We start from the raw sequence: 14099 nt of genomic DNA, 5'->3' as shown, positions 1-14099 counted from the left end.
GAGGAGGGCTCAGAAACCAACATTTTTCAGTGTCTGAAGAAAAAGTGGAGTGTTTCCTAGTGTAATTAGGTCCAGGCTCTCAGGAAATGAAGGCCGTCTAGTTGATAAGTGTTTAGTAATGATTACCAAGCCATGGCTGGGGAAAGTGTGCAAAGTGTTTTCATTTCAGAAGCAGCAAATCTTGCTGAGACTTGTGATGTGTGTGTCATATATGGAGGCAATTGTCCCAGTGGTATGTGGCCTCGCTTGCTGAAGCATGAGCCAAATTCACCCTGGTGTAACTCTGGAGGAGATGCTGGAGCTGCACCAAGAGCCACGTGCCCCTGGGCTGAGTGTTGGAGGTGTCATTCTGGAGACTGGTGTTACTCTTGTCTCAAAGCTAGTAATTCCTCTCTCAAATTAGTAACAGTGCTCGTGAAAGCTTGGTGAGCTGGAGTAGGATAAGAGTCACATTTGCAAGGGTAGAATTGCATCCTCGCCAAATGAAATACATGTTTCTTCAGTAGTGGTGGATAAACTGAAGATGGAAGTGCATGAAGTTCTTCAGCATGCTTTTGTTCCATGTGTCAACCTCAGCTGCAGCAGTTGGAAGCTCTTAGGAAAGAGGACCTCTCCTCCAGAATTTGCAGGGTCAGATTTTGCTGAGAACATGTCTGGCAGTCACTATGCTGTGAAATCAGAACAGTCCATCTCATGTCAGCTTACTTATTCTGCCCACCAGGAGAGCACCCTTGAGGCTTGATGTGCTCTTAGTGTCCTGGATGAGAGGGTAGGCTGTGAGGCCCCTCCCCTGCCCTGTTTCATCTGCCTTCATTTCATAAGATAAATTTTTGTGGGAAAACCCATCCCTGTTTTAATCAGATGGGTTTGAGTTTTAGTGAGACAAATGTTGGAGGAACCTGAGGAAGTTTGCAGGGCTGCTGCAATGGTTCTTGCATTCCAGGCAGGTAGACATGTGCAGGCGTATTTTGCAGCAGCTCCCATGTCTTCTGAAAACTCTAACAAATGCTAGAGGTAGGTCTTTCTCAGCCACAATTCTACTCTATTGAAAATAGTACACTGAGGTCTTAAAGTCTTCCAAATCCCTTATTTATTGCAGCTTGTGTAAATGTGTTCCAGAAAGGATTACACGGCTCCCTGAAGGATAGGTCCATCAGTGGCTTTTAAGCACAGTGGTCCAGAGGAAAATCCTGATACAGGAAGCCTGTAAGCTGTTGCTTTTGCTGATGATACCCTGTGTGGAAGTGTCACTGTGTACCTGCTACATCCTTACTCTCTGCCCATGAGTGTCCACCCCTGTCCACTGCTGGGGTAAGGCTCCTGAGATACATGAACCTTTGGCCTGAACTAACTTGGCAGCCCATAGTGCTTGCAAGACTTTTCCTTTGCTTTACAGATCAACTGAGATTATGTTGAGGAAATATGGGTGTATTTTTCACTTCCTTCTCTTTCTCTACAAGAATTGCTTCCTTGCAGAAAGTAAATGCAATGACTTGATGCCAGCCCACTAGCGGTGAATCTATCAGATCAGCAGTGAAGTTTCTTTCCAAGGATGGCAGTGTTGTCCAAAGATATGTAAGGCATGAGCTCAGCTTGCTTGCCCTTGGCATCAGTCCGTTCCACTTGTGGTGAACAGACCCCACCTCTGATTTGTAGATCTTTAATTTTTCCAAAATTGTTGAGTTGGAATGGTGATCTGATGGTTTATTTAATTAAGTGCCCTAATGTCCATCACCATCTGGTCTCCAACCATTCAGCAGTTGTGAGTGATGATCCATTGGTTTATGACTCAAGCCCTGGAAAAAGGTATTCTAGAAACACTGTGTCTGGAAAAAAACATGGTAACTAAAACCATTTTCTTGAAGCCTGTCAAAGATTTTGTGTGAGAGGATGATGCATAGCTATGAGTCTGTTTTCTCCTTCAGATTTAAGGTTTGCTTGCTTCTCCCTTTGGTGTCCCATAGTGGCTCAGGGCAGAGGGAGATAACAACCTCTTTCTCAGATGGCACTGTCCTGTTTGCAGGTCACCCTCAGGGCTATGCACTCTGCTTTTCAAACCTTCTGGTATTAATAAAATAAACTGACCATAATCATGGTACCTTCTGTAGGAGATGACTTCCTGTTACTAGGGAAAGAGGGAGGGAGAGGCTTCAGGCTTGGGACAGGGTTTAGATAAGCCACTTGACAAAGCTCTGTTTACATCAAAAACAGGTTGCAAAAAAGGGCTTAACATTTTATCATCAGATCAGTGTGGTGTTCTGGCTCCAGGATGTTCATGAGTAATCCATGTGTTCTCTCAGAAAGGCGTTTTCTAGGGGCACACGTAGCTGTTTGGGTGATGTTGAGTAACAGCAGACAAGCATATGCATTTTCACGCAGGAAACTTTGGCTCTCAAAAGGCATTCTGCAGCTCATCATGCCTGACTCTTTTTAAAGGTGCTGAGCCATTGCTAAACCCTGGAAAGAGAGGAAAGTTTCTGCTGTAAGAATTTTTCTGTTTGTTTCAGATTTTTCTGTTGTGTTTTTCTGAAGTGTTTTGGTAATTACTTCTATAGAGACGTCAAGGTGGAGACAGCTTGGTTAGGAGTCTGCACCAGTGCCTGATGGTATCAACCAGTGAAGCTCAACTAGTTGCAATGCCCAGGGAGGCAGCATGCTAGAGAAAATTCACATCTGAACCGTAAAGCTGCTGCTCTACGGGTCTCAGAGAGGGAAGATACATAAAAGCAGGAAAAACGCAGAATCTGGGAAACAAAGAATATGTGACAGTTCTGCTATTTTTGGGTTCAGTCTTTGACTTGCACTGCTGTGTTCTTGCACACACATTGGAGAAGTGTTATCAGTCCTTTCCAGGCAGAAGTACTGATAGCCAGAAGTTTGCTGGAATAAGCTGCTTTGCCTTATTCTTGTAGGCACATGGATGGCATCAGGCACAGTCCCCATGTTATTCACCATCACTTGTGCAGTGTTTGTTAATCAGTTCAATCACAAGAGTGTAACTCTTATCCCCTTATTGGAAAAGGAGGTTATGTGTCGCTGTTGTTTTAATGAATTAGTTTACTGATCGGAAGTCTTTTGATAGAGACATGCTGCAATGTGCATTGGCCTTCATCCTCCTCAGAATAAATGCTGCTGTTTGTATCCATAACGATGACTCTATGTTGTGGATTATACTTGTGCAAAAGCACCGTTCAGTGATCCTCTGCCAAGCATCCCCCATTCTATCTCTGTTTCATGACTTTAGTTCTTTCATCACAGATGAGTTTGCTTTGTTTCTGTCCCAAATTGAATGCCTTTTGCTTCCTGAGGTTGGAAGACTTTCTGGAAATGTAGAATATTGTTATGTTCCCGTGCCATCTCTGCTGCTAGAGAGGGAATGTCTAGCCTCCTGTGACTCGTGCTTACATGATGCACCCCCAAGCACTTTCAACAGCCTCCCAAGTTTGTTTTGTTCTGTTTTTTCCCCTAAAAGTAGGTGAACAGTTTTAGCCTTAATCAGATTGAAACATTCCAGCCTTGACCTTCCTCCCTTTGCAGACAAAGGGCTTCCTCGCTCCTTGCCAGCAGGGTTAGCAACATTCACCTCTCTCCTACCAGGTATTTCTGAGACTCTCTGCAGGGGACCACCTGCTTCTCTGTCAATATATCAAATGAAAGCTCATTATTCATCTAACAGGCTGTGGCCAATGGGACTCTTGCTGGTGGTCCGTGAGGAGGGGATAGTCATGTACTGCTTTTTTCCAGCTGCTCAATTTCATTAGCTTAAAACGCATGGACTAATCCTTGGCTGATACATTACCAGGTGTGCAATGACTGCGGCTGCCACAGGAATGCTATGACAATAGGAGGAAAGACATGAATGAGAAAACCTCTGGAAAGCCTGGCTGGCTTTAAGCCCCCCACCTTTTAGTATCTAGCTCTGCTTGTTGCCATTAGTGGATGTGTTGCTTCTCCCATGCTACTTATATCCAGGGGCCACTGGCTCATCTCTAATTATCTGATGGAGGAAAACTGGGATGTAGGAGCCTCATGGGTAACCATCTGCACAGATTGCTGAAGGCTGAGTACATCCCACCTTTTCCATGGAAAATTATAAGGGAAGCTCTTACTTAGCCTTCAGATTGTGCTAGCATCCTTAGAAATAGCAAAGGAGCCCATTTCTAGACAGAGATGGCTTTTGGAGGAGCTGCTCAGAGCCCTCCTGTGGTCCAGGGTGCAGGCTGCTTTGCATCACAGACTAGCAGTGTGGTTCTGTGTTTGCAGCTGGAGGGAGGGGGACAACTGGCCAGCTCTCTGCTGATAGAAGGCACTTTTATTTTCCTTTGTAGAGAGTAGTGTTCTGAAATCCAGGTATTGTCTGTGATCACAGCTGTCGTGTGCTGACATGAAGGAAAGAATCCCATCTACAAGGGGTTTCTTGCCTAAGCTTTAAAAAGCCAGTTCTAGGGGTATTTTTTGGTGTGTGTTTGTTTGTTTTCCAGTTATGGTGTGGTCGTTTTTTTGTTTATTTTGCCAAGAGACCCCACACTGCATATTCTAGGAATTTTTCCCTGTTGAAAATGTTTCACACACAACTTAGCTGTCATCAGAGTAAGCTACACAGAACTGAGTGTTTACACAGGACAAAATCTGGCTCAGACTGTTTTTCACAATCAGATGGGAGGTTCAGTAAACACAAACACAGTTCCCATCGCTTCCTCCACGGATGAATCCTACAATGCCTCAATGTGTTTGAGATTTATGTGGGAAGAGTCCTTCCTGCTGGGAAGTGGTTTTGTAAGTCACTTGCTATTGAGTAATTCCCTGCTCCTTGTGCAGCATTTGTTACCCCACGTGCGCACAGAAGCACACAATGCACAGCCAGAAACGTGTGAAAATCCTCATCCTTACATGCCTGGGAACAGTTTAAGAGTAGCGTGTCAGGGAGAGAAGAAAATGTCTCAGTTTAATTTGCTTTCTCAATACCAAAATGACCTTTTCAGACAGGGGGTGCAGTCTGCTTGGCGTATACATGTGTACACTTACGTAAAATACTGCCAGCATGGCCCAAGTGAGAGATTCATTAGGAAATCTGATTTCCCTCTTGGTTAATTGAAAAAAAGTTATTCCATGAAGAATATTTAGGTGGTTTGTTCTGTTTGGTTTTAAATTTCCAAGTATCTGCCACTTTCCGGAGACTAATTCAATGTCTAGTCAGCTCTTTTGACCATGTACCTACCAATCTGCGTATGTTTGTGTACTGAAAAATCGCTTGTTGGAATAACAAAAGAACCCAAATCCTTCCTAAGTTTCCTTTCTCATGATAACTCATCTCTGAGCCAATTCTCCAAATTACTTCTGTTTTGCATTTGGGTCTACCAGAGAACTGGTGAGCAGCAGCACACAGTGAGATGTGCTGGGGTGATCTGAGGGGAACCGTCCAAAGCACATTAGAGGTTTTCTGCATTTTGAAAATGGAGAAGACCTCTGAAGAGATGCATGTGGAGCCTCCAGGAAGGCATCACTACTGCTGCCCATAACACTAGTAGCAAGGAGAAGGGACCAATCCTATTTACCTTGAGTTGGAATACAAGGAACGGGTGAACTCTTTGGAGAGCAGGGGATGGCATGTTAATGAACTCAAATGCTGCTTCACATCTCCGTCACTTGGTACCTATTCCCTACTCTTGGCTAAGGCCCTCTTCTGCCATATGCTTGCCTTGCTTTCTGATTTTAGTGTTTCTGAGGGGTCAGTGGGTGCTGTTGTGGGTTGCAGGCAGCTCAAGCATCTTTCTGTGAATGTGGGATCCCATCAGCAGAAGGAAATTTTTCTGATTAACTTCTCTGGAGAATTTCTTCCTTCTCTATTTGCAATAATAAAATAGTTGAGGCAAGGTCACATACTATTTATAGCCATTTCACTTCTACTTGCTTCTACTCACCGAGGCAGTAAGCTCTGCACAGACACAACGAGATTAATCCTTCATGGCACTGAACCTTTTATTTCCCTTGTTATCTGTGCTTACTGACTCCAGAGCCTCCCTCCTCTGCAGAGCCCAGCACACTAAGCCTTTGATACAACACAGCAGCATTGGAGCTATGGAAAAGTTTAGAAAAACAATATCTGTTCAGCAAACCAAGAGCTGTCTGAAGATTTGGGACTTTGCTTTCTAGGTCAGCCAAATGACTGAAATTTTTTCTCACAAGCTCCATGCACTCAGCAATTAATGGAGGTTATGTGCAGGTAGATCCAATCTTGGCACAGTAAGAAATGCTGTGGTTTTGATGGATCTTGCACATTTTCCAGTGTATAAGCCTTCCTTCTCTTCCCCTCTCCAAAAAGTTTCAATTCAAACTATGTCTTACATGCTGAAGATACTTTAATATAGAAACAGGCTGGATTACAACAGTTGCATGAATGCATGACAGTTGCCAATACCTGATAATATGTTCAATGAAATGGGAACTCATTGTCAATAATAGTCTGAGGTCTTGATTATATCATGTCTTGTGACCCCACGTCTCCAGCAGTCAGAATAGATATTGCTTTGGCTATACTCTCTCTAAAATCCTTTGACTTTTGGACCTCTTTTTATCCTTGTTTTTGCCATGAAAACTGCAGGGTCAGCTGGGAGCACCTGAGCACCTGTAGATCTTCTGGCCACAGCTGCTTCCCTCCCATAAACAGCACTATGTCAGTGTTAACATAAGCAAAGTGGCGCTGGTACGGTGCACCATGCCCCCGGCTGCAAGAACAGACTGTAAATCTGTGCAATGTTCCTCTCACAGACCTGGCACGATGCCTGTTCCACTTTGTTATCCCCACTGCCAAGCACCAGGCAGCAAACTTGAAGGACTGCAAAGTGTAGGGTCATTGTAGCTAAAACCACGGTGCAGCTGTGTGGTGTATCCCCTAGGGAAGGGGCCAGGGGCTTGTGCAAGCTTGTTTTGCATCTTGGCACGAGGGAAACTTTGGTCAGAATTCATTCATCTCCAAATAGTGAGGGCAAGTGTGAATTCAGAGCACGTGTCTGCACGTGGGGCTGAGCCAGGCTGAGCTGTTTCTGGGTGGGCGATGAGGTGAATCCTGGTTTTCTCTTTGAGAGACACAGCAGCTAAAGTGATGATAAAATCAAACAGCAAGTTAGACATATTCCAGTGTGACAGTTTGTTTCCTCACCATGGCAAGCTGGTGACAGTGGCCTTACAGATACAAATTAGATTGCTCAACATGGAGTTTGCTGGCTGACGTGATTTTACAGCTACAAGAATGATGATGAACTATTAAGAGACTGTAAATGTTATATTACGTTTCATCATGCAGCCTATGAAAACACCACAAAGGATTTTCTCAACTGTTATAAATGAGAATTGGCATCAATCATATAGTGATGCTCAAGATATTCACTCAAGGTCCTTTCTCCAGCCCATGTTTGGTCCTGTCTAATGCTCTGATTAAAACTGCCTTCCTAATTCAAGCCACTACTGCAGATTGGAAGTGGCAGTCCATTGAAGTCCAGGCCAGCACAGTCCCACATGGGAATGAAACTGACCATTTGCAATTTGCAGAAGTTCTTTAATCTGGGATTTTGCCGCTTAAAATAATATTTCTGTTTTTCTGTAAAATGAAACACTCCTAACATTCAAATGAGGAAAACAAATATTTTTCAGCATCAAAACCCAGAAGCACTTGAATGTTGTGTTTTCCCCTTCTTGGCTCTAGCTGTTGGCATGGTAAGATCAAAATGGACAGGGTGTTCCCAGGGCTCTTTCAGTGCTCATGTTCTGATTTTGTGTGTCCTCTCTGGCCAAAATACACGAGGTTTGGTGCAAAGCTGCAGCGATAGTCCAGCAATCTCATTCCAGTGGGGTGAACAAGCAGACCTTAGAGCATATACTAAGGTTGTGCTTTTACAGTTGTCATTTTTTCCTTGCTGATTTTTACTCAGTGCTGGTTGCACAAAGATCAAAATCTCCTTGTGTTTCATGCTTTCATATGCTTATGGTCCCTGAACTGCTTGCCATCTAAATAAACAAAGTTATTACCCTGTGGGAGAAACACTATTATTTTTATTGTTATTCATTTAAAACAATGGAAAATCAGGCACAAAGAAAACAAAATGTTTTTTTCCAATGACTGCACAGTGAGATTGAGACAGGGCCAGGAACTGGGTCCAGGTGTCCTGAGTCCCAGCCCAGACCTTTAAACACCAAAATATCCTGCTCCTTGTGAATTCAGAGTGTTTTGGCAAAGGTTTCCCCAGAGTGTTTCATAATTAATGTCAGTGCTAGTCTCTGAACATGTCTTACCAGTTAGGAATTTGCTTTTATATACACAGAGCCACTTAAAAACTCCCCAAAACTTAGCAGCTGTTGGCTTCTTTGTGTTACTTGTATGTTTCTAAGGCAAATATGGGACATGATAAATTGAAAAATGTTGAGTTGAAATGTTCTACTTTGAGTCCACTTAGCAAAATTCAAAGGTCACCTCTGCTGCAAAGAGCCAGTAGGACTAGACACAGTGTGAACCTTTTTTTCAAGCATGGAAAAGGGATTTTCTGTTGTGTCTAGAAATCAGACTCTTCCTATCTTACAGGGGTGGATTTTATCCAGGAGCAACTAAACCCATCCTAGGATCTGTGACAATTTTTGACAGCTTTCTGAAGAGAATGTCCAACAACAGACTATCGCAACGCATCTCAAAGGACCAGTTCCCTGGCTGAGATGCATTTGGTCCCTTTTAAGTTTGCACAAGCAGGATGCTGCCTGTGAATAGAAATCTGTGGTATGTAAGAACGTGATTCTCCTGAGCAGCTCAAATAGTGGCTTAATGGCAGCCGTCTGGATCAGGTCAGTAGCTAATGTGTCTCCAGCAAACCTCTTGCCCCATCTCCACCTCTCTAATTACCAGCTGCAGCAGCAGTCCCACCTACACACAACATGACCTGAAAATTCCCATCATGAGATGCTCTAGTTGGTCCTTTATCCTGTATCAGATGCTGCCCAGCTGTGATGAGCTTTTCCAGGATGGGATTATGGGATTTCTACACTGAAGGGGCTTGGGGAAGGGATTTGGGGCTTTTTTGTGCTGTCCTCGATAAAAATTTCTCGCAGTCATTTTGCTCACCTGCGGGGAAGCCAAGGGATTATACTGTAGAGTGGTGTCCTTAGGAAAACTCCAAGTGAAAGACTAGAGTAGACATTGTTTTTGCAGTAAAAGCTGGCTTCACATCATACATTGTCAGCACAGAGCTAATCCTGAAAAACTTCTGAAGTTTACACAAAGCAAATTATTTGTGTTTCTGTGAGCACTGCAGCACAGCGGTGCTTTGCTGTTCAAAGGGCAGATCTGGGGAGTGGTCTGAGATGCCATCTGACCAGAGCTTTCATCTTCCTTTTGGAGGTATTCACGCGTGCTTCTTCGGCCAGCTCTGCCCTGGCTTTTCTAGGAACCACACAAGCAATTTTGGCTGTGCTGGAGCAGCAGACAGGGTTTAGGAGAGTGCTCGCCTGGTGTGGCTCTGGCTGGCAGCAATGGCCGGGCTTTTCTTCCAAAAAGTCTTCATGTATCCAGGCACCTGCTTTCAAAACATCTCCATGCTCCAGCAAGCAATGTGGGAATGTGTCTGGAATGGCTCATCTGATGTAAGAGTGCCAGTTTCACAAATCCCCTGGTAGATTTCGGTGTCTGCTCCCATTCAGTGTCTCCCTCTCAGAATCACTCAGGCATCCCTGACAAACTCAGCCAGTGATTTCCAACAGCCGTGATGTCTCCACTTGCCACCACTTTGACTCAGGGTAGCCCCTTTGTTTGCTCTGCAGACTGTGTTTGCACTCCTACTTATCTAAACAGCCCCGGAGCACAGATGAAAGCAATGGGTGCTTCTCTGGGGGATTCACTGTGTGCTGGAAAGTTCAGCATGTGTCTCAGTGTGCTCTGCATCATCCTGCATCCCTCACCTTTAAGCTGGGCTCCCAATTACCATAATCTCTCTATCTATCTCTCTATCCTGGTTTTTTAATGCCAAAATTGTTTTCAGCAGCTTGCTGCACTTTCTAATTCCACCTTGTTTTGAGGAAAAGCCAAATGAAACCTGTTACAGCATTTGCCACTTGGAAATTGTGTTTGAGCATGGAGATTCAAAGGGCTCTAACTGCTTCCTTTGCAGCTAAATCACACTCCCTCTTCACCACTGGGAAAGGCTACCTCACAAAAATAATGCGTGTCTTCACCCTGTATTTGCCTCAATCTTGCCAAGCTTTATGTGCAGTAGGAAAGGAGGCATCATCCTGCCTGTTAAACAGCTAGAGTATTTTATTAATGCTGTCAGACAGCTCCGCTTTCAGAATAGGAACAGATTTGTCAAGTGATTTGGTGTGGGCTCGGTGTTTCCAGGGGGGCTCTCCTTATCCAGCTGAATTGAAGCTGTTGCTCTTACCCTGCTCTTTTTCCCACTCAGAGCAGCCTTTGGCATAAAAAAAGACTTTATGCCATGCTGTTGGTGCAACTGAGTGACCTGCACAAATCCTTTGCCTTTTTTTCCCTTAGTATTTCCCCACAAAACTTTCATAAGCAACACATGCAAAATTGCCATAGGATGTATGTACTGAGGGTCATCCCTCAAGGAGAAGCCCCCATGATTTCATCCAGATATCAATCCCACTAGATTCAGCAGGAGTTCATGTGCTATTGGACGCGCAGGTGGTTGAAAACACATTTGTCAAGGTAACAAGCAACCTGCAGACAGGGTATTGTCAGTTCAGCCACATCTCTGAAGATAATCATATGTCAGGGATGACCTGTTAGGTCATGCAGATGTTTCACCTGAACATCTGTCCTTCTCCCTGTACTCCTGGAAGCAGCTGTAGGTGTGTTTAGTGCTAGAATTTCTGTTTGTTTACGAGGCTTTCTCCAGGGTGAAACTACTGTTCAGTCTCAGTTCTGAATCTCTAAATCTGAAGTGACTGGTTAAAACTCTTCATATCGCTGCAGAGTCTGGCCTTTTGCAGCTGTGCACAGCTGACCTTAATAAATGGTCCTGAGTCCCCATTTCCAAGCAGAAGCCCTTAGCCTGGTCATAGCTCAGCCTCCAAGGCTTGTAGAGAGAGCAGTCTCAGCACCTGCTTTCCCCTCCTATCTCCATCTCATATCTCATGAGTGCATCTCTCCGCATGGCACTGTGCAGGGGGTTGGAGTGGCTGAGATCAGAGGATGTGCAGCTGGAAAACAAGCTGGACCATGTCACCAATAGACCACATTGCAGACAGATAAATGACCTGTCTGGTTCTCAGGAACTCCAGCTCTTCTGATTTCCCTTGCACTGGGCTCTCTTCTCACTTCAGCTGTTTTCTTTAGCCTCTCCATTCAGGTTTTCCTTGGTTATCCCATCATTGCCCAGTCCAGTGATGTCAAAAGGGTGTCAGGGGTACAGGTGTCAGAGTGTACTGCATAAAATGCTGCGTTCACTGTCCTACATCACCAACTTGTGGTCTTTCTTATCTTGTTACAGATGAACAAGCTGGAGGAGGCAGCAAATGCAGCTCACACCTTCTTCATGGCAAACCCTGAGCACATGGAGATACAGCAGGACATCGAGAACTACAAAACCACAGCAGGAAAAGTTAGCTTGGTTGACCGGGAGGCCAGGCAGCACATGGTGAGTCTGAGCTAAAGAAGTGCCCGGGTTAAATGTCAGGCAGTGTGGAGAGAAGAGATTTAGGAGGCCAAGAGAGCATCATCTATGAATGGGGGGATTCTTGCCAAGGTCTATATTAGAATATAGCAAAACAAACTCTCAGTACTCTTCTTTAAAGCAAGCCAACTCCTGCTTTTTGAAGGCACCCTCTGATCTTTATTTGATGGCTACATCCCCAACCCGGTTCCTCTCTTCAGGGAACCCTGGGGTCAACTGTGGCTGTGAACACCCACCAGGCAGCTTTGATGGATGCCTCCTTGGACACCGACAGACAGATCTTGGCTTCTGTGTGTTTCTTTTGAGCTGGGTTGTCCCACCTGGGCAGGGTACATGCACATAAGTGACTGCTGGTGAGGGTGCAGGGTGGCAGGCAGAAGAGTGACAGCTCTTCCCACCTTCCCAAAGTGAAAGGCCAACACAAATGCTAGGGCCACTCCCAACTTTCTGGTTTCACAAGACACAAGGTAGGAGAAGTGGCAATTTGGTGTTATTAGCAGAGGTTTTAAGACAGATTTGCCTAGGTCATGTGCAGTCTTTGCCCTTAGCATTCAGCATTGGTGGACAGGAGGGCTAAAACAGGGAAAAGGAGCAGTTTGTCACATAATGCATAATCCAACAGTGTCACTGAGCGTGCCCTAAGTATGGAGGACTTCTGCATTTATGCAGGTTTACGAGGTTCCAAAAGGCCATTGATGGCTTAAATGTGGTTTAGTACAACCACTTACATCTGGTAGGTACCAGGGGAGGTTGTTATGCCCCTGCCTGCTCGTACCTCTTATTGAAAATCACCTGCAGTTGGCAAGGGCAGGATGCTGAGGTCCAAGCACCATAGATTGCTCACAGTCTTGTCTTCTGCGTATCTACTTTGCAGGAGGACTACAGTGCTGGGGTAAGGCACTATGACAAGGAGGAGTATGAGCTGGCCATTGACTTACTGGAACGTGCGTTGAAAGGGTACTACTCTGAGGATGCAGATTGCCAGATCATGTGTGAGGGACCGCAGAAATTTGAGGAGCATGAGTATCTGGAATATAAGGCTGGTCTCTATGAAGCTATTGCAGGTGAGATCTTTTTGTGTCTTTAGGGCTCTCACCCTTGGCCCTGCAATGTTTTCAATTATTGAGTTTGGGCCTTTGGCTGGAATTGGTGAAGTGTCTTCCCTTCCATCACTGGTCCTAGTGAGTCACACTGCAGGAGGCACTTGTAAGGCCAGAAGATGTAAATGCAGAGCACAGGGAACTGGAACCTCTTATTTTGGTCCTGAATGGAAGCTGCTCTGGAAGAATTGCCTTACCAGATGTGTGGAGCATTTTCAGATTTCTGTAATAACTGGAAGTATACATGCTTTAACATAAACTGCCTCCGTTTCCCCCTGTACACAGTCTCATGTACCTCACTGGAATATAGACATTGCTGGCCCCTGTTTATATTTTCTCTTTTGTTCAGTGCATATGAAGAGAGCAGCTGAGTCCTCTTGGCCATGTTCCAGATGATCAGAAAAGTTGCCAAAAAGGCTCAGAACATAGATTTTCTCCCTGTCCAAAGGGATGGATTTGTCATTAGTGGAGGCCCACCTAATTATGATCTTCATTGAAATCTCTGGAGATAACTGAACATTGTGAAGTAATCTTCACATTTGCATGTGTGGCTCTGAGCCAGAGGGGATTAAAATGGTTCATTCTCAGTAGAAATGAGATTACATTTAATTAGTCGTAAAGGAAAGAAGAGCAATAAATTAAGGTTTGTTTGGTGACAGAAATCTTATTTATCTGATCATGATCTTGGAGTTGCATCAAGCTCTGGAGTTTTGCTTCTTGTGTGGAAAATACTTCATTCAGATGCAGATTGTTTTTTGGTTTTGCGTAATTCTGTTTCTGTAAAGACAGGAAAATGACCTAGTTAAAATGACCAAGATGAGAAACCACCAATATACTGGATGAGAAGCTGCCTTTGTTGGCTTTATTCACCCATGCAAAAAAAAAGAGAAATGTTGTAAGGGCTGAATTGGTACCAGTATAGATGTCAGGTGCTCATGTCTGCTTTTAAAGCTGTGAACAGAGCACCAATGGCCATTTTAAGCCCTCCAAGAGAACGGCCTTCAGTGGCAAAGGAGACCAACCTTCCTTCTTACTGAAAGCTGCTGCTCATCAAACAGGTTTTGGTCTTCGTTAAATTATTTTTGTGCTCTGCAAGTCAAGTGCAGCCCCAGTGAGTAAAGAAGGTGTTTCTATGCTGGGCCATGAGGAACATAGATGTGGTCATGGTGTGGTGGTCACCCAGCACATCACCTGGGAAGGAGAACAAGCCAAATGGTCTCTGCAAGTGGTGTGCCTGGGAATAACAACTCCAAAAGCCAGGGTTGTTCAGACAGCCAAAGAAACAGGGAGGTGAGGGCACACGGTGGCAAATAATCTGCATAGTGCA

The 14099-nt window shown here is 44.6% G+C and overlaps 1 protein-coding gene across 3 annotated transcripts in view; it reads left to right on the top strand.

Annotated features, from left to right (window-relative positions):
• P3H2 (prolyl 3-hydroxylase 2) overlaps positions 1-14099 on the top strand; it is a 70446-nt gene that overhangs the window by 42873 nt on the left and 13474 nt on the right. For all 3 annotated transcript variants that reach the window (XM_082056126.1, XM_082056128.1, XM_082056127.1), the window contains exons 2-3: positions 11490-11636; positions 12547-12736. In XM_082056126.1, coding sequence (XP_081912252.1) covers positions 11490-11636; positions 12547-12736 — 337 coding nt within the window. The remainder of the gene's footprint in view (positions 1-11489; positions 11637-12546; positions 12737-14099) is intronic.

This window comes from Streptopelia decaocto, assembly GCF_964273445.1.
Source record: "Streptopelia decaocto genome assembly, chromosome: 6".
In the NCBI taxonomy this organism is placed as follows: domain Eukaryota; kingdom Metazoa; phylum Chordata; class Aves; order Columbiformes; family Columbidae; genus Streptopelia; species Streptopelia decaocto.
Note: the sequence above shows the minus strand (reverse complement) of the source record. Positions and strands in the feature narration are given on the sequence as shown.